At 49.7% G+C, this 20,023-nt stretch overlaps 1 protein-coding gene across 1 annotated transcript in view; it reads left to right on the top strand.

Annotated features, from left to right (window-relative positions):
- The window catches only part of zwilch (zwilch kinetochore protein), a 55,042-nt gene that overhangs the window by 6,441 nt on the left and 28,578 nt on the right, over positions 1–20,023 (top strand). The window contains exons 4-8 of the mRNA XM_038987298.1: positions 2,971–3,221; positions 3,529–3,608; positions 12,213–12,368; positions 19,560–19,631; positions 19,892–19,985. Coding sequence (XP_038843226.1) covers positions 2,971–3,221; positions 3,529–3,608; positions 12,213–12,368; positions 19,560–19,631; positions 19,892–19,985 — 653 coding nt within the window. The remainder of the gene's footprint in view (positions 1–2,970; positions 3,222–3,528; positions 3,609–12,212; positions 12,369–19,559; positions 19,632–19,891; positions 19,986–20,023) is intronic.

Below are 20,023 nucleotides of genomic sequence, written 5' to 3'. Positions count from 1 at the left end.
GTTCTCCTCCTCCATTTTGTTGTTGTTCTCCTCCTCCTCCTCCATTTTGTTGTTCTCCTCCTCCTCCATTTTGTTGTTGTTCTCCTCCTCCATTTTGTTGTTGTTCTCCTCCTCCTCCATCTTGTTGTTGTTCTCCTCCTCCTCCATCTTGTTGTTGATCTCCTCCTCCTCCATCTTGTTGTTGTTCTCCTCCTCCTCCCTCTTGTTGTTGTTCTCCTCCTCCTCCCTCTTGTTGTTGTTCTCCTCCTCCTCCCTCTTGTTGTTGTTCTCCTCCTCCTCCATCTTGTTGTTGATCTCCTCCTCCTCCATCTTGTTGTTGTTCTCCTCCTCCTCCATTTTGTTGTTGTTCTCCTCCTCCTCCATTTTGTTGTTGTTCTCCTCCTCCTCCATCTTGTTGTTGTTCTCCTCCTCCTCCTCCATTTTGTTGTTGTTCTCCTCCTCCTCCATCTTGTTGTTCTCCTCCATCTTGTTGTTCTCCTCCTCCATCTTGTTGTTGTTCTCCTCCTCCTCCATTTTGTTGTTGTTCTCCTCCTCCTCCATTTTGTTGTTCTACTCTTCCTCATCTTGTTGTTGTTCTCCTCCTCCATCTTGTTGTTGTTCTCCTCCTCCTCCATCTTGTTGTTGTTCTCCTCCTCCTCCATTTTGTTGTTGTTCTCCTCCTCCTCCTCCATTTTGTTGTTGTTCTCCTCCTCCTCCATTTTGTTGTTCTACTCTTCCTCATCTTGTTGTTGTTCTCCTCCTCCATCTTGTTGTTGTTCTCCTCCTCCTCCATCTTGTTGTTCTCCTCCTCCTCCATCTTGTTGTTGTTCTCCTCCTCCTCCATCTTGTTGTTGTTCTCCTCCTCCTCCATCTTGTTGTTGTTCTCCTCCTCCTCCATTTTGTTGTTGTTCTCCTCCTCCTCCTCCATTTTGTTGTTGTTCTCCTCCTCCTCCTCCATCTTGTTGTTGTTCTCCTCTTCCATTTTGTTGTTGTTCTACTCCTCCTCCATTTTGTTGTTGTTGTTCTACTCCTCCTCCATTTTGTTGTTGTTGTTCTCCTCCTCCTCCATTTTGTTGTTGTTCTCCTCCTCCTCCTCCTCCATTTTGTTGTTGTTCTCCTCCTCCTCCTCCATTTTGTTGTTGTTCTCCTCCTCCATTTTGTTGTTGTTCTCCTCCTCATCTTGTTGTTGTTCTACTCTTCCTCATCTTGTTGTTGTTCTCCTCCTCCTCCATCTTGTTGTTGTTCTCCTCCTCCTCCATCTTGTTGTTGTTCTCCTCCTCCTCCATCTTGTTGTTGTTCTCCTCCTCCTCCATCTTGTTGTTGATCTCCTCCTCCTCCATTTTGTTGTTGTTCTCCTCCTCCTCCATCTTGTTGTTGTTCTCCTCCTCCTCCATTTTGTTGTTGTTCTCCTCCTCCTCCATTTTGTTGTTGTTCTCCTCCTCCTCCATTTTGTTGTTGTTCTCCTCCTCCTCCTCCATTTTGTTGTTGTTCTCCTCCTCCTCCATTTTGTTGTTGTTCTCCTCCTCCTCCATTTTGTTGTTGTTGTTCTACTCCTCCTCCATTTTGTTGTTGTTGTTCTACTCCTCCTCCATTTTGTTGTTGTTGTTCTACTCCTCTTCCATTTTGTTGTTGTTGTTCTACTCCTCTTCCATTTTGTTGTTGTTGTTCTACTCCTCTTCCATTTTGTTGTTGTTGTTCTACTCCTCTTCCATTTTGTTGTTGTTGTTCTACTCCTCCTCCATTTTGTTGTTGTTGTTCTACTCCTCTTCCATTTTGTTGTTGTTGTTCTACTCCTCCTCCATTTTGTTGTTGTTGTTCTACTCCTCCTCCATTTTGTTGTTGTTGTTCTACTCCTCCTCCATTTTGTTGTTCTACTCCTCCTCCATTTTGTTGTTCTACTCTTCCATTTTGTTGTTGTTGTTCTACTCCTCCTCCATTTTGTTGTTCTACTCCTCCTCCATTTTGTTGTTGTTGTTCTACTCCTCTTCCATTTTGTTGTTGTTGTTCTACTCCTCTTCCATTTTGTTGTTGTTGTTCTACTCCTCTTCCATTTTGTTGTTGTTGTTCTACTCCTCTTCCATTTTGTTGTTGTTGTTCTACTCCTCCTCCATTTTGTTGTTGTTGTTCTACTCCTCTTCCATTTTGTTGTTGTTGTTCTACTCCTCCTCCATTTTGTTGTTGTTGTTCTACTCCTCCTCCATTTTGTTGTTGTTGTTCTACTCCTCCTCCATTTTGTTGTTCTACTCCTCCTCCATTTTGTTGTTCTACTCTTCCATTTTGTTGTTGTTGTTCTACTCCTCCTCCATTTTGTTGTTCTACTCTTCCATTTTGTTGTTGTTGTTCTACTCCTCTTCCATTTTGTTGTTGTTGTTCTACTCCTCCTCCATTTTGTTGTTGTTGTTCTACTCCTCCTCCATTTTGTTGTTGTTGTTCTACTCCTCCTCCATTTTGTTGTTGTTGTTCTACTCCTCCTCCATTTTGTTGTTGTTGTTCTACTCCTCTTCCATTTTGTTGTTGTTGTTCTACTCCTCCTCCATTTTGTTGTTGTTGTTCTACTCCTCTTCCATTTTGTTGTTGTTGTTCTACTCCTCTTCCATTTTGTTGTTCTACTCCTCTTCCATTTTGTTGTTCTACTCCTCTTCCATTTTGTTGTTCTACTCCTCTTCCATTTTGTTGTTCTACTCCTCTTCCATTTTGTTGTTCTACTCCTCCTCCATTTTGTTGTTGTTGTTCTACTCCTCCTCCATTTTGTTGTTGTTGTTCTACTCCTCCTCCATGTTGTTGTTCTACTCCTCCTCCTCCATGTTGTTGTTCTACTCCTCCTCCTCCATTTTGTTGTTGTTGTTCTACTCCATTTTGTTGTTGTTGTTGTTGTTCTCGTGTTAATAGTGTTTTTACATTTTACAATTGTATTAATATGGCATATGAAACCATGGTAATAGCACCCTGTCTATTTGTCACTGTATCAGTTCAGATGTTCTCTGCTTACAGGCAGCTGTTGTCTTGGTACACAATGTCTCAGAACAGCATTGTATCTCCAGCGGTGTCCCCAGCCCCCCTGCTCCCTCCAGCGGTCTCCCCAGTCCCCCTGCTTCCTCCAGCGGTCTCCCCAGTCCCCCTGCTTCCTCTCTGGGTACGTTGTGACATGGCCGACCCTGCTGGTACCACCTGGTTAGGAGCAGAGACCGCCTGCACCGGCAACAAAGTCTCCGGGGTCAAGCTATACTCCGTCACATGTGCAGGTAAGGGCCAGAGTAGAGACACGCATTCATTTTAAGAGCTCATATCAAAAATATTTACTTTTTTAATTAATTTAACTAGTCAAGTCCGTTAATAAGAACACATTCTTATTTTCGATGACGGCCTACCGGGGAACAGTGGGTTAACTGCCCTGTTCAGGGGCAGAAGGACAGATTTTTACCTTGTCAGCTCGGGGATTTGATCTTGCAACCTTTCGGTTACAAGTCCAACACTAACCACTAGGCTTCCTGCCGCCCCTATACACGGTTTCAATAGATGATTGATCTTTGATGTTGTTTTTTCGTTCAGGTTCAACTGTGGACAAAGGCACATTCATCACTTTAGATGAGCTGAAACAGGAACACAAGAAAAGACATCATCCGTCCATGGTAAGGCTCCTAGTCCTCCCTGTTTCTCTGGTGTTTCACTGGCTGAGACTGTCAGTGTTGAGATAGGTATACTGGCTGAGGCTGTCAGTGTTGAGATAGGTATACTGGCTGAGGCTGTCAGTGCCGAGCTGGGTATACTGGCTGAGACTGTCAGTGCCGAGCTGGGTATACTGGCTGAGGCTGTCAGTGCCGAGCTGGGTATACTGGCTGAGGCTGTCAGTGCCGAGCTGGGTATACTGGCTAAGGCTGTCAGTGTTGAGATAGGTATACTGGCTAAGGCTGTCAGTGCCGAGCTGGGTATACTGGCTGAGGCTGTCAGTGCCGAGCTGGGTATACTGGCTAAGGCTGTCAGTGCCGAGCTGGGTATACTGGCTGAGGCTGTCAGTGCCGAGCTGGGTATACTGGCTAAGGCTGTCAGTGTTGAGATAGGTATACTGGCTAAGGCTGTCAGTGCCGAGCTGGGTATACTGGCTAAGGCTGTCAGTGCCGAGCTGGGTATACTGGCTAAGGCTGTCAGTGTTGAGATAGGTATACTGGCTGAGACTGTCAGTGCAGAGCTAGGTATACTGGCTGAGACTGTCAGTGCAGAGCTAGGTATACTGGCTGAGACTGTCAGTGCAGAGCTAGGTATACTGGCTGAGACTGTCAGTGCCGAGCTGGGTATACTGGCTGAGACTGTCAGTGCCGAGCTGGGTATACTGGCTGAGACTGTCAGTGCCGAGCTGGGTATACTGGCTGAGACTGTCAGTGCCGAGATGGGTATACTGGCTGAGACTGTCAGTGCCGAGATGGGTATACTGGCTGAGACTGTCAGTGCCGAGATGGGTATACTGGCTGAGACTGTCAGTGCCGAGATGGGTATACTGGCTGAGACTGTCAGTGCCGAGATGGGTATACTGGCTGAGACTGTCAGTGCCGAGATGGGTATACTGGCTGAGACTGTCAGTGCCGAGATGGGTATACTGGCTGAGACTGTCAGTGCCGAGATGGGTATACTGGCTGAGACTGTCAGTGCCGAGATGGGTATACTGGCTGAGACTGTCAGTGCCGAGATGGGTATACTGGCTGAGGCTGTCAGTGCCGAGATGGGTATACTGGCTGAGGCTGTCAGTGCAGAGATGGGTATACTGGCTGAGGCTGTCAGTGTCGAGATGGGTATACTGGCTGAGGCTGTCAGTGTCGAGATGGGTATACTGGCTGAGGCTGTCAGTGCCGAGCTGGGTATACTGGCTGAGGCTGTCAGTGCCGAGCTGGGTATACTGGCTGAGGCTGTCAGTGCCGAGCTGGGTATACTGGCTGAGGCTGTCAGTGCCGAGCTGGGTATACTGGCTGAGGCTGTCAGTGCCGAGCTGGGTATACTGGCTGAGGCTGTCAGTGCCGAGCTGGGTATACTGGCTGAGGCTGTCAGTGCCGAGATGGGTATACTGGCTGAGGCTGTCAGTGTCGAGATGGGTATACTGGCTGAGGCTGTCAGTGTCGAGATGGGTATACTGGCTGAGGCTGTCAGTGTCGAGATGGGTATACTGGCTGAGGCTGTCAGTGTCGAGCTGGGTATACTGGCTGAGGCTGTCAGTGTCGAGATAGGTATACTGGCTGAGGCTGTCAGTGCCGAGATTGTCAGTGCCGAGCTGGGTATACTGGCTGAGGCTGTCATTGTTGAGATAGGTATACTGGCTGAGGCTGTCAGTGCCGAGCTGGGTATACTGGCTAAGGCTGTCAGTGCCGAGCTGGGTATACTGGCTGAGGCTGTCAGTGCCGAGCTGGGTATACTGGCTGAGGCTGTCAGTGCCGAGCTGGGTATACTGGCTGAGGCTGTCAGTGCCGAGCTGGGTATACTGGCTGAGGCTGTCAGTGCCGAGCTGGGTATACTGGCTGAGGCTGTCAGTGCCGAGCTGGGTATACTGGCTGAGGCTGTCAGTGCCGAGCTGGGTATACTGGCTGAGGCTGTCAGTGTTGAGATGGGTATACTGGCTGAGGCTGTCAGTGTTGAGATGGGTATACTGGCTGAGGCTGTCAGTGCAGAGATGGGTATACTGGCTGAGGCTGTCAGTGCAGAGATGGGTATACTGGCTGAGGCTGTCAGTGTCGAGATGGGTATACTGGCTGAGGCTGTCAGTGTCGAGATGGGTATACTGGCTGAGGCTGTCAGTGTCGAGATAGGTATACTGGCTGAGGCTGTCAGTGTCGAGCTGGGTATACTGGCTGAGGCTGTCAGTGTCGAGATAGGTATACTGGCTGAGGCTGTCAGTGCCGAGATTGTCAGTGCCGAGCTGGGTATACTGGCTGAGGCTGTCATTGTTGAGATAGGTATACTGGCTGAGGCTGTCAGTGCCGAGCTGGGTATACTGGCTAAGGCTGTCAGTGCCGAGCTGGGTATACTGGCTGAGACTGTCAGTGCCGAGCTGGGTATACTGGCTGAGACTGTCAGTGCCGAGCTGGGTTTACTGGCTGAGGCTGTCAGTGCCGAGCTGGGTATACTGGCTGAGGCTGTCAGTGCCGAGCTGGGTTTACTGGCTGAGGCTGTCAGTGCCGAGCTGGGTATACTGGCTGAGGCTGTCAGTGCCGAGCTGGGTATACTGGCTGAGGCTGTCAGTGCCGAGCTGGGTATACTGGCTGAGGCTGTCAGTGCCGAGCTGGGTATACTGGCTGAGGCTGTCAGTGCCGAGCTGGGTATACTGGCTGAGGCTGTCAGTGCCGAGCTGGGTTTACTGGCTGAGGCTGTCAGTGTTGAGATAGGTATACTGGCTGAGGCTGTCAGTGCAGAGCTGGGTATACTGGCTGAGGCTGTCAGTGTCGAGATAGGTATACTGGCTGAGGCTGTCAGTGTCGAGATAGGTATACTGGCTGAGGCTGTCGGTGCCGAGCTGGGTATACTGGCTGAGGCTGTCGGTGCCGAGCTGGGTATACTGGCTGAGACTGTCGGTGCCGAGCTGGGTTTACTGGCTGAGACTGTCGGTGCCGAGCTGGGTTTACTGGCTGAGACTGTCAGTGCCGAGCTGGGTATACTGGCTGAGGCTGTCAGTGCCGAGCTGGGTATACTGGCTGAGGCTGTCAGTGCCGAGCTGGGTATACTGGCTGAGGCTGTCAGTGCCGAGATGGGTATACTGGCTGAGACTGTCAGTGCCGAGCTGGGTATACTGGCTGAGGCTGTCAGTGCCGAGCTGGGTATACTGGCTGAGGCTGTCAGTGCCGAGCTGGGTATACTGGCTGAGGCTGTCAGTGCCGAGCTGGGTTTACTGGCTGAGGCTGTCAGTGTTGAGATAGGTATACTGGCTGAGGCTGTCAGTGTTGAGATAGGTATACTGGCTGAGGCTGTCAGTGCAGAGCTGGGTATACTGGCTGAGGCTGTCAGTGTCGAGATAGGTATACTGGCTGAGGCTGTCAGTGTCGAGATAGGTATACTGGCTGAGGCTGTCAGTGTCGAGATAGGTATACTGGCTGAGGCTGTCAGTGTCGAGATAGGTATACTGGCTGAGGCTGTCAGTGTCGAGATAGGTATACTGGCTGAGGCTGTCAGTGTTGAGATGGGTATACTGGCTGAGGCTGTCAGTGCCGAGCTGGGTATACTGGCTGAGGCTGTCAGTGCCGAGCTGGGTTTACTGGCTGAGGCTGTCAGTGTTGAGATAGGTATACTGGCTGAGGCTGTCAGTGCCGAGCTAGGTATACTGGCTGAGGCTGTCAGTGTTGAGATAGGTATACTGGCTGAGGCTGTCAGTGCAGAGCTGGGTATACTGGCTGAGGCTGTCAGTGTCGAGATGGGTATACTGGCTGAGGCTGTCAGTGTCGAGATGGGTATACTGGCTGAGGCTGTCAGTGTCGAGATAGGTATACTGGCTGAGGCTGTCAGTGCCGAGCTGGGTATACTGGCTGAGGCTGTCAGTGCCGAGCTGGGTATACTGGCTGAGGCTGTCAGTGCCGAGCTGGGTATACTGGCTGAGGCTGTCAGTGCCGAGCTGGGTTTACTGGCTGAGGCTGTCAGTGTCGAGATAGGTATACTGGCTGAGGCTGTCAGTGTCGAGATAGGTATACTGGCTGAGGCTGTCAGTGTCGAGCTGGGTATACTGGCTGAGGCTGTCAGTGTCGAGATAGGTATACTGGCTGAGGCTGTCAGTGCCGAGATTGTCAGTGCCGAGCTGGGTATACTGGCTGAGGCTGTCATTGTTGAGATAGGTATACTGGCTGAGGCTGTCAGTGCCGAGCTGGGTATACTGGCTAAGGCTGTCAGTGCCGAGCTGGGTATACTGGCTGAGACTGTCAGTGCCGAGCTGGGTATACTGGCTGAGACTGTCAGTGCCGAGCTGGGTATACTGGCTAAGACTGTCAGTGCCGAGCTGGGTATACTGGCTGAGGCTGTCAGTGCCGAGCTGGGTATACTGGCTGAGGCTGTCAGTGCCGAGCTGGGTTTACTGGCTGAGGCTGTCAGTGCCGAGCTGGGTATACTGGCTAAGACTGTCAGTGCAGAGCTGGGTATACTGGCTGAGGCTGTCAGTGCCGAGCTGGGTATACTGGCTGAGGCTGTCAGTGCCGAGCTGGGTATACTGGCTGAGGCTGTCAGTGCCGAGCTGGGTATACTGGCTGAGGCTGTCAGTGCCGAGCTGGGTATACTGGCTGAGGCTGTCAGTGCCGAGCTGGGTATACTGGCTGAGGCTGTCAGTGCCGAGCTGGGTATACTGGCTGAGGCTGTCAGTGCCGAGCTGGGTATACTGGCTGAGGCTGTCAGTGCCGAGCTGGGTATACTGGCTGAGGCTGTCAGTGCCGAGCTAGGTATACTGGCTGAGGCTGTCAGTGCCGAGCTGGGTATACTGGCTGAGGCTGTCAGTGCCGAGCTGGGTATACTGGCTGAGGCTGTCAGTGCCGAGCTGGGTTTACTGGCTGAGGCTGTCAGTGTTGAGATAGGTATACTGGCTGAGGCTGTCAGTGTTGAGATAGGTATACTGGCTGAGGCTGTCAGTGTTGAGATAGGTATACTGGCTGAGGCTGTCAGTGCAGAGCTGGGTATACTGGCTGAGGCTGTCAGTGTCGAGATAGGTATACTGGCTGAGGCTGTCAGTGTCGAGATAGGTATACTGGCTGAGGCTGTCAGTGTCGAGATAGGTATACTGGCTGAGGCTGTCAGTGTCGAGATAGGTATACTGGCTGAGGCTGTCAGTGTCGAGATAGGTATACTGGCTGAGGCTGTCAGTGCAGAGCTGGGTATACTGGCTGAGGCTGTCAGTGTCGAGATAGGTATACTGGCTGAGGCTGTCGGTGTCGAGATAGGTATACTGGCTGAGGCTGTCGGTGCCGAGCTGGGTATACTGGCTGAGGCTGTCGGTGCCGAGCTGGGTATACTGGCTGAGGCTGTCGGTGCCGAGCTGGGTTTACTGGCTGAGACTGTCGGTGCCGAGCTGGGTATACTGGCTGAGGCTGTCAGTGCCGAGCTGGGTATACTGGCTGAGGCTGTCAGTGCCGAGATGGGTATACTGGCTGAGGCTGTCAGTGCCGAGATGGGTATACTGGCTGAGGCTGTCAGTGCCGAGCTGGGTATACTGGCTGAGGCTGTCAGTGCCGAGCTGGGTATACTGGCTGAGGCTGTCAGTGCCGAGCTGGGTATACTGGCTGAGGCTGTCAGTGCCGAGCTGGGTTTACTGGCTGAGGCTGTCAGTGTTGAGATAGGTATACTGGCTGAGGCTGTCAGTGTTGAGATAGGTATACTGGCTGAGGCTGTCAGTGCAGAGCTGGGTATACTGGCTGAGGCTGTCAGTGTCGAGATAGGTATACTGGCTGAGGCTGTCAGTGTCGAGATAGGTATACTGGCTGAGGCTGTCAGTGTCGAGATAGGTATACTGGCTGAGGCTGTCAGTGTTGAGATGGGTATACTGGCTGAGGCTGTCAGTGCCGAGCTGGGTATACTGGCTGAGGCTGTCAGTGCCGAGCTGGGTTTACTGGCTGAGGCTGTCAGTGTTGATATAGGTATACTGGCTGAGGCTGTCAGTGCCGAGATAGGTATACTGGCTGAGGCTGTCAGTGTTGAGATAGGTATACTGGCTGAGGCTGTCAGTGCAGAGCTGGGTATACTGGCTGAGGCTGTCAGTGTCGAGATGGGTATACTGGCTGAGGCTGTCAGTGTCGAGATGGGTATACTGGCTGAGGCTGTCAGTGTCGAGATAGGTATACTGGCTGAGGCTGTCAGTGTCGAGATAGGTATACTGGCTGAGGCTGTCAGTGCCGAGCTGGGTATACTGGCTGAGGCTGTCAGTGCCGAGCTGGGTATACTGGCTGAGGCTGTCAGTGCCGAGCTGGGTATACTGGCTGAGGCTGTCAGTGCCGAGCTGGGTTTACTGGCTGAGGCTGTCAGTGTCGAGATAGGTATACTGGCTGAGGCTGTCAGTGTCGAGATAGGTATACTGGCTGAGGCTGTCAGTGTCGAGCTGGGTATACTGGCTGAGGCTGTCAGTGTCGAGATAGGTATACTGGCTGAGGCTGTCAGTGCCGAGATTGTCAGTGCCGAGCTGGGTATACTGGCTGAGGCTGTCATTGTTGAGATAGGTATACTGGCTGAGGCTGTCAGTGCCGAGCTGGGTATACTGGCTAAGGCTGTCAGTGCCGAGCTGGGTATACTGGCTGAGACTGTCAGTGCCGAGCTGGGTATACTGGCTGAGACTGTCAGTGCCGAGCTGGGTATACTGGCTAAGACTGTCAGTGCCGAGCTGGGTATACTGGCTGAGGCTGTCAGTGCCGAGCTGGGTATACTGGCTGAGGCTGTCAGTGCCGAGCTGGGTTTACTGGCTGAGGCTGTCAGTGCCGAGCTGGGTATACTGGCTAAGACTGTCAGTGCAGAGCTGGGTATACTGGCTGAGGCTGTCAGTGCCGAGCTGGGTATACTGGCTGAGGCTGTCAGTGCCGAGCTGGGTATACTGGCTGAGGCTGTCAGTGCCGAGCTGGGTATACTGGCTGAGGCTGTCAGTGCCGAGCTGGGTATACTGGCTGAGGCTGTCAGTGCCGAGCTGGGTATACTGGCTGAGGCTGTCAGTGCCGAGCTAGGTATACTGGCTGAGGCTGTCAGTGCCGAGCTGGGTATACTGGCTGAGGCTGTCAGTGCCGAGCTGGGTTTACTGGCTGAGGCTGTCAGTGTTGAGATAGGTATACTGGCTGAGGCTGTCAGTGTTGAGATAGGTATACTGGCTGAGGCTGTCAGTGTTGAGATAGGTATACTGGCTGAGGCTGTCAGTGCAGAGCTGGGTATACTGGCTGAGGCTGTCAGTGTCGAGATGGGTATACTGGCTGAGGCTGTCAGTGTCGAGATAGGTATACTGGCTGAGGCTGTCAGTGTCGAGATAGGTATACTGGCTGAGGCTGTCAGTGTCGAGATAGGTATACTGGCTGAGGCTGTCAGTGTCGAGATAGGTATACTGGCTGAGGCTGTCAGTGTCGAGATAGGTATACTGGCTGAGGCTGTCAGTGTCGAGATAGGTATACTGGCTGAGGCTGTCAGTGTCGAGATAGGTATACTGGCTGAGGCTGTCGGTGCCGAGATAGGTATACTGGCTGAGGCTGTCGGTGCCGAGCTGGGTATACTGGCTGAGGCTGTCGGTGCCGAGCTGGGTATACTGGCTGAGGCTGTCAGTGCCGAGCTGGGTATACTGGCTGAGGCTGTCAGTGCCGAGCTGGGTATACTGGCTGAGACTGTCAGTGCCGAGCTGGGTTTACTGGCTGAGGCTGTCAGTGCCGAGCTGGGTATACTGGCTGAGACTGTCAGTGCAGAGCTGGGTATACTGGCTGAGGCTGTCAGTGCCGAGCTGGGTATACTGGCTGAGGCTGTCAGTGCCGAGCTAGGTATACTGGCTGAGGCTGTCAGTGTTGAGATAGGTATACTGGCTGAGGCTGTCAGTGCCGAGCTAGGTATACTGGCTGAGGCTGTCAGTGCCGAGCTGGGTATACTGGCTGAGGCTGTCAGTGCCGAGCTAGGTATACTGGCTGAGGCTGTCAGTGTTGAGATAGGTATACTGGCTGAGGCTGTCAGTGCCGAGCTAGGTATACTGGCTGAGGCTGTCAGTGCCGAGATAGGTATACTGGCTGAGGCTGTCAGTGCCGAGCTGGGTATACTGGCTGAGGCTGTCAGTGCCGAGATAGGTATACTGGCTGAGGCTGTCAGTGTTGAGATAGGTATACTGGCTGAGGCTGTCAGTGTTGAGATGGGTATACTGGCTGAGGCTGTCAGTGTTGAGATAGGTATACTGGCTAAGGCTGTCAGTGTTGAGATAGGTATACTGGCTGAGGCTGTCAGTGCCGAGATTGTCAGTGCCGAGCTGGGTATACTGGCTGAGGCTGTCAGTGCCGAGCTGGGTATACTGGCTGAGGCTGTCAGTGCCGAGCTGGGTATACTGGCTGAGGCTGTCAGTGCCGAGCTGGGTATACTGGCTAAGGCTGTCAGTGCCGAGCTGGGTATACTGGCTAAGACTGTCAGTGCCGAGCTGGGTATACTGGCTGCGTTTACTGCTTTTCTGATGTTGTCCTCCATTCATATATATATATATATAAGAGTGAAACATACCTCCTCAAAACCCAGACTGTCTATGTGGTCCATGTGACTTCCCTGATTTCCCCTGTCCTTCTCCCTCCCAGATGGCTGCAAGAGGCACAGCCCAGTACAACCTGTTTGGTTCTACCGTGGTGGAAAACACGACCATAGAATCTCAGAGCAGTGTCACCGTGGACTTCAGATGGAGCCATGTAGAGAGCATCCTGGAGACACCACCTCTCTCCTCTATGGCCACGCTGGTAAGTGGAGTCAGGTTACACAATTGGGGCTGCAACCCAAATCAACCCCTAGTCCCCTACACCCTAGGCAATTGTGTAGATCTGACGGGTTGGATAGGTGTAAGGTGGCAGTATATTACTTAGAACAAGGGGTTGGGAACCAATATTAATTTCCAATCGGTTTATTTCTGAACAGAACCATTCTTTTGTTTCATTCTTTTCCACTGTTTCGACCAGAAAAATTATGTTCTGAACCGGTTGAAATAAAAAAGTAACGGTTAAAATTTTGCGAGTGGGGCGAGAGAGGGTGGATGAGGAGGCTTGGCTTGAAGCGATGGGCATCTTATGACAATAATGATCTGAATTAGTCCCACAGAATTATTCCTACGGAGGAATGGCTTTGAACTTCAGGATGTAGGGACTGTTTCTCTCAGATCTAGACTAGTACCCAGGATGTAGGGACTGTTTCTCTCAGATCTAGACTAGTACCCAGGATGTAGGGACTGTTTCTCTCAGATCTAGACTAGTAACCAGGATGTAGGGACTGTTTCTCTCAGATCTAGACTAGTAACCAGGATGTAGGGACTGTTTCTCTCAGATCTAGACTAGTAACCAGGATGTAGGGACTGTTTCTCTCAGATCTAGACTAGTAACCAGGATGTAGGGACTGTTTCTCTCAGATCTAGACTAGTACCCAGGATGTAGGGACTGTTTCTCTCAGATCTAGACTAGTACCCAGGATGTAGGGACTGTTTCTCTCAGATCTAGACTAGTACCCAGGATGTAGGGACTGTTTCTCTCAGATCTAGACTAGTAACCAGGATGTAGGGACTGTTTCTCTCAGATCTAGACTAGTACCCAGGATGTAGGGACTGTTTCTCTCAGATCTAGACTAGTACCCAGGATGTAGGGTCTGTTTCTCTCAGATCTAGACTAGTACCCAGGATGTAGGGACTGTTTCTCTCAGATCTAGACTAGTACCCAGGATGTAGGGACTGTTTCTCTCAGATCTAGACTAGTACCCAGGATGTAGGGACTGTTTCTCTCAGATCTAGACTAGTACCCAGGATGTAGGGTCTGTTTCTCTCAGATCTAGACTAGTAACCAGGATGTAGGGACTGTTTCTCTCAGATCTAGACTAGTAACCAGGATGTAGGGACTGTTTCTCTCAGATCTAGACTAGTACCCAGGATGTAGGGACTGTTCCTCTCAGATCTAGACTAGTACCCAGGATGTAGGGACTGTTTCTCTCAGATCTAGACTAGTACCCAGGATGTAGGGACTGTTTCTCTCAGATCTAGACTAGTAACCAGGATGTAGGGACTGTTTCTCTCAGATCTAGACTAGTACCCAGGATGTAGGGACTGTTTCTCTCAGATCTAGACTAGTAACCAGGATGTAGGGACTGTTTCTCTCAGATCTAGACTAGTACCCAGGATGTAGGGACTGTTTCTCTCAGATCTAGACTAGTAACCAGGATGTAGGGACTGTTTCTCTCAGATCTAGACTAGTACCCAGGATGTAGGGACTGTTTCTCTCAGATCTGGACTACTACCCAGGATGTAGGGACTGTTTCTCTCAGATCTAGACTAGTACCCAGGATGTAGGGACTGTTTCTCTCGGATCTAGACTAGTACCCAGGATGTAGGGACTGTTTCTCTCAGATCTAGACTAGTACCCAGGATGTAGGGACTGTTTCTCTCAGATCTAGACTAGTACCCAGGATGTAGGGACTGTTTCTCTCAGATCTAGACTAGTAACCAGGATGTAGGGACTGTTTCTCTCAGATCTAGACTAGTACCCAGGATGTAGGGACTGTTTCTCTCAGATCTAGACTAGTACCCAGGATGTAGGGACTGTTTCTCTCAGATCTGGACTAGTACCCAGGATGTAGGGACTGTTTCTCTCAGATCTAGACTAGTACCCAGGATGTAGGGACTGTTTCTCTCAGATCTAGACTAGTAACCAGGATGTAGGGACTGTTTCTCTCAGATCTAGACTAGTAACCAGGATGTAGGGACTGTTTCTCTCAGATCTAGACTAGTACCCAGGATGTAGGGACTGTTTCTCTCGGATCTAGACTAGTACCCAGGATGTAGGGACTGTTTCTCTCGGATCTAGACTAGTAACCAGGATGTAGGGACTGTTTCTCTCAGATCTAGACTAGTAACCAGGATGTAGGGACTGTTTCTCTCAGATCTAGACTAGTAACCAGGATGTAGGGACTGTTTCTCTCAGATCTAGACTAGTACCCAGGATGTAGGGACTGTTTCTCTCAGATCTAGACTAGTACCCAGGATGTAGGGACTGTTTCTCTCAGATCTAGACTAGTAACCAGGATGTAGGGTCTGTTTCTCTCAGATCTAGACTAGTACCCAGGATGTAGGGACTGTTTCTCTCAGATCTAGACTAGTACCCAGGATGTAGGGACTGTTTCTCTCAGATCTAGACTAGTAACCAGGATGTAGGGACTGTTTCTCTCAGATCTAGACTAGTAACCAGGATGTAGGGACTGTTTCTCTCAGATCTAGACTAGTACCCAGGATGTAGGGACTGTTTCTCTCAGATCTAGACTAGTACCCAGGATGTAGGGACTTTCTCTCAGATCTGGACTAGTACCCAGGATGTAGGGACTGTTTCTCTCAGATCTAGACTAGTAACCAGGATGTAGGGACTGTTTCTCTCAGATCTAGACTAGTACCCAGGATGTAGGGACTGTTTCTCTCAGATCTAGACTAGTACCCAGGATGTAGGGACTGTTTCTCTCAGATCTAGACTAGTACCCAGGATGTAGGGACTGTTTCTCTCAGATCTAGACTAGTAACCAGGATGTAGGGACTGTTTCTCTCAGATCTAGACTAGTAACCAGGATGTAGGGACTGTTTCTCTCAGATCTGGACTAGTACCCAGGATGTAGGGACTGTTTCTCTCAGATCTAGACTAGTACCCAGGATGTAGGGACTGTTTCTCTCAGATCTAGACTAGTACCCAGGATGTAGGGACTGTTTCTCTCAGATCTAGACTAGTACCCAGGATGTAGGGACTGTTTCTCTCAGATCTAGACTAGTACCCAGGATGTAGGGACTGTTTCTCTCAGATCTAGACTAGTACCCAGGATGTAGGGACTGTTTCTCTCAGATCTAGACTAGTACCCAGGATGTAGGGACTGTTTCGCTCAGATCTAGACTAGTACCCAGGATGTAGGGACTGTTTCTCTCAGATCTAGACTAGTACCCAGGATGTAGGGACTGTTTCTCTCAGATCTAGACTAGTACCCAGGATGTAGGGACTGTTTCTCTCAGATCTAGACTAGTACCCAGGATGTAGGGACTGTTTCTCTCAGATCTAGACTAGTACCCAGGATGTAGGGACTGTTTCTCTCAGATCTAGACTAGTACCCAGGATGTAGGGACTGTTTCTCTCAGATCTAGACTAGTACCCAGGATGTAGGGACTGTTTCTCTCAGATCTAGACTAGTAACCAGGATGTAGGGACTGTTTCTCTCAGATCTAGACTAGTAACCAGGATGTAGGGACTGTTTCTCTCAGATCTAGACTAGTAACCAGGATGTAGGGACTGTTTCTCTCAGATCTAGACTAGTAACCAGGATGTAGGGACTGTTTCTCTCAGATCTAGACTAGTACCCAGGATGTAGGGACTGTTTCTCTCAGATCTAGACTAGTAACCAGGATGTAGGGACTGTTTCTCTCAGATCTAGACTAGTAACCAGGATGTAGGGACTGTTTCTCTCAGATCTAGACTAGTAACCAGGATGTAGGGACTGTTTCTCTCAGATCTAGACTAGTAACCAGGATGTAGGGACTGTTTCTCTCAGATCTAGACTAGTACCCAGGATGTAGGGACTGTTTCTCTCAGATCTAGACTAGTACCCAGGATGTAAGGTCTGTTTCTCTCAGATCTAGACTAGTAACCAGGATGTAGGGACTGTTTCTCTCAGATCTAGACTAGTAACCAGGATGTAGGGACTGTTTCTCTCAGATCTAGACTAGTACCCAGGATGTAGGGACTGTTCCTCTCAGATCTAGACTAGTACCCAGGATGTAGGGACTGTTTCTCTCAGATCTAGACTAGTACCCAGGATGTAGGGACTGTTTCTCTCAGATCTAGACTAGTACCCAGGATGTAGGGACTGTTTCTCTCAGATCTAGACTAGTACCCAGGATGTAGGGACTGTTTCTCTCAGATCTAGACTAGTAACCAGGATGTAGGGTCTGTTTCTCTCAGATCTAGACTAGTACCCAGGATGTAGGGACTGTTTCTCTCAGATCTAGACTAGTACCCAGGATGTAGGGACTGTTTCTCTCAGATCTAGACTAGTAACCAGGATGTAGGGACTGTTTCTCTCAGATCTAGACTAGTAACCAGGATGTAGGGACTGTTTCTCTCAGATCTAGACTAGTACCCAGGATGTAGGGACTGTTTCTCTCAGATCTAGACTAGTACCCAGGATGTAGGGACTTTCTCTCAGATCTGGACTAGTACCCAGGATGTAGGGACTGTTTCTCTCAGATCTAGACTAGTAACCAGGATGTAGGGACTGTTTCTCTCAGATCTAGACTAGTACCCAGGATGTAGGGACTGTTTCTCTCAGATCTAGACTAGTACCCAGGATGTAGGGACTGTTTCTCTCAGATCTAGACTAGTACCCAGGATATAGGGACTGTTTCTCTCAGATCTAGACTAGTAACCAGGATGTAGGGACTGTTTCTCTCAGATCTAGACTAGTACCCAGGATGTAGGGACTGTTTCTCTCAGATCTAGACTAGTAACCAGGATGTAGGGACTGTTTCTCTCAGATCTAGACTAGTACCCAGGATGTAGGGACTGTTTCTCTCAGATCTAGACTAGTAACCAGGATGTAGGGACTGTTTCTCTCAGATCTAGACTAGTACCCAGGATGTAGGGACTGTTTCTCTCAGATCTGGACTACTACCCAGGATGTAGGGACTGTTTCTCTCAGATCTAGACTAGTACCCAGGATGTAGGGACTGTTTCTCTCGGATCTAGACTAGTACCCAGGATGTAGGGACTGTTTCTCTCAGATCTAGACTAGTACCCAGGATGTAGGGACTGTTTCTCTCAGATCTAGACTAGTACCCAGGATGTAGGGACTGTTTCTCTCAGATCTAGACTAGTAACCAGGATGTAGGGACTGTTTCTCTCAGATCTAGACTAGTACCCAGGATGTAGGGACTGTTTCTCTCAGATCTAGACTAGTACCCAGGATGTAGGGACTGTTTCTCTCAGATCTGGACTAGTACCCAGGATGTAGGGACTGTTTCTCTCAGATCTAGACTAGTACCCAGGATGTAGGGACTGTTTCTCTCAGATCTAGACTAGTAACCAGGATGTAGGGACTGTTTCTCTCAGATCTAGACTAGTAACCAGGATGTAGGGACTGTTTCTCTCGGATCTAGACTAGTACCCAGGATGTAGGGACTGTTTCTCTCGGATCTAGACTAGTAACCAGGATGTAGGGACTGTTTCTCTCAGATCTAGACTAGTAACCAGGATGTAGGGACTGTTTCTCTCAGATCTAGACTAGTAACCAGGATGTAGGGACTGTTTCTCTCAGATCTAGACTAGTACCCAGGATGTAGGGACTGTTTCTCTCAGATCTAGACTAGTACCCAGGATGTAGGGACTGTTTCTCTCAGATCTAGACTAGTAACCAGGATGTAGGGTCTGTTTCTCTCAGATCTAGACTAGTACCCAGGATGTAGGGACTGTTTCTCTCAGATCTAGACTAGTACCCAGGATGTAGGGACTGTTTCTCTCAGATCTAGACTAGTAACCAGGATGTAGGGACTGTTTCTCTCAGATCTAGACTAGTAACCAGGATGTAGGGACTGTTTCTCTCAGATCTAGACTAGTACCCAGGATGTAGGGACTGTTTCTCTCAGATCTAGACTAGTACCCAGGATGTAGGGACTTTCTCTCAGATCTGGACTAGTACCCAGGATGTAGGGACTGTTTCTCTCAGATCTAGACTAGTAACCAGGATGTAGGGACTGTTTCTCTCAGATCTAGACTAGTACCCAGGATGTAGGGACTGTTTCTCTCAGATCTAGACTAGTACCCAGGATGTAGGGACTGTTTCTCTCAGATCTAGACTAGTACCCAGGATATAGGGACTGTTTCTCTCAGATCTAGACTAGTAACCAGGATGTAGGGACTGTTTCTCTCAGATCTAGACTAGTAACCAGGATGTAGGGACTGTTTCTCTCAGATCTGGACTAGTACCCAGGATGTAGGGACTGTTTCTCTCAGATCTAGACTAGTACCCAGGATGTAGGGACTGTTTCTCTCAGATCTAGACTAGTACCCAGGATGTAGGGACTGTTTCTCTCAGATCTAGACTAGTACCCAGGATGTAGGGACTGTTTCTCTCAGATCTAGACTAGTACCCAGGATGTAGGGACTGTTTCTCTCAGATCTAGACTAGTACCCAGGATGTAGGGACTGCTTCTCTCAGATCTAGACTAGTAACCAGGATGTAGGGACTGTTTCTCTCAGATCTAGACTAGTACCCAGGATGTAGGGACTGTTTCTCTCAGATCTGGACTAGTACCCAGGATGTAGGGACTGCTTCTCTCAGATCTAGACTAGTACCCAGGATGTAGGGACTGTTTCTCTCAGATCTAGACTAGTACCCAGGATGTAGGGACTGTTTCTCTCAGATCTAGACTAGTACCCAGGATGTAGGGACTGCTTCTCTCAGATCTAGACTAGTACCCAGGATGTAGGGACTGTTTCTCTCAGATCTAGACTAGTACCCAGGATGTAGGGACTGTTTCTCTCAGATCTAGACTAGTACCCAGGATGTAGGGACTGTTTCTCTCAGATCTAGACTAGTACCCAGGATGTAGGGACTGTTTCTCTCGGATCTGGACTAGTACCCAGGATGTAGGGACTGTTTCTCTCGGATCTGGACTAGTACCCAGGATGTAGGGACTGTTTCTCTCGGATCTAGACTAGTAACCAGGATGTAGGGACTGTTTCTCTCAGATCTAGACTAGTACCCAGGATGTAGGGACTGTTTCTCTCAGATCTAGACTAGTACCCAGGATGTAGGGACTGTTTCTCTCGGATCTAGACTAGTAACCAGGATGTAGGGACTGTTTCTCTCAGATCTAGACTAGTACCCAGGATGTAGGGACTGCTTGTTAACTCCTCTCCCCCCCCCTGCAGAATATCAAGGTGTCCAGCGGTGACATGAGAAGTCCCATGTATCCGTTGTACAGGGAGCTGGAGTTTCTACAGGTTTGTGCCAAAAAAGAATACTTTGAAATGCCTTTTTTTAAGCATCCCACTGTTAGTCTGTTTGGTTGGGGTCAATTCCATTTAAATTCCAGTCAATTCAGGAAGTAAACTGACAAGGAGGAAATTCAAATAGGAATTTGGGTTACTTTCTGAATTTTAAATGGCATTGACCCCAACCCTGTTGAGCACACCGTTCAGTCTGGTTTAACTAGACTATCACACTATAAACCTAATGTATTAAAGCCTGTTGTGGTCGTCAGATCCTGGCTGATGGCCTGAGGACAGGAGAGACGGAGTGGATGGAACCTGTGGAGACGAGGTCTGCTGTGCAGTTGACAAGGGAATACCTGGATGGTAGGATGTTTTACGTTTTGTACTTTTCAGTCATTTAA

This window comes from Salvelinus namaycush, unplaced genomic scaffold (genome assembly GCF_016432855.1).
Source record: "Salvelinus namaycush isolate Seneca unplaced genomic scaffold, SaNama_1.0 Scaffold693, whole genome shotgun sequence".
NCBI lineage: Eukaryota > Metazoa > Chordata > Actinopteri > Salmoniformes > Salmonidae > Salvelinus > Salvelinus namaycush.
The sequence above is the reverse complement of the archived record's forward strand: the minus strand, read 5'-3'. Positions and strand labels throughout refer to the sequence as shown.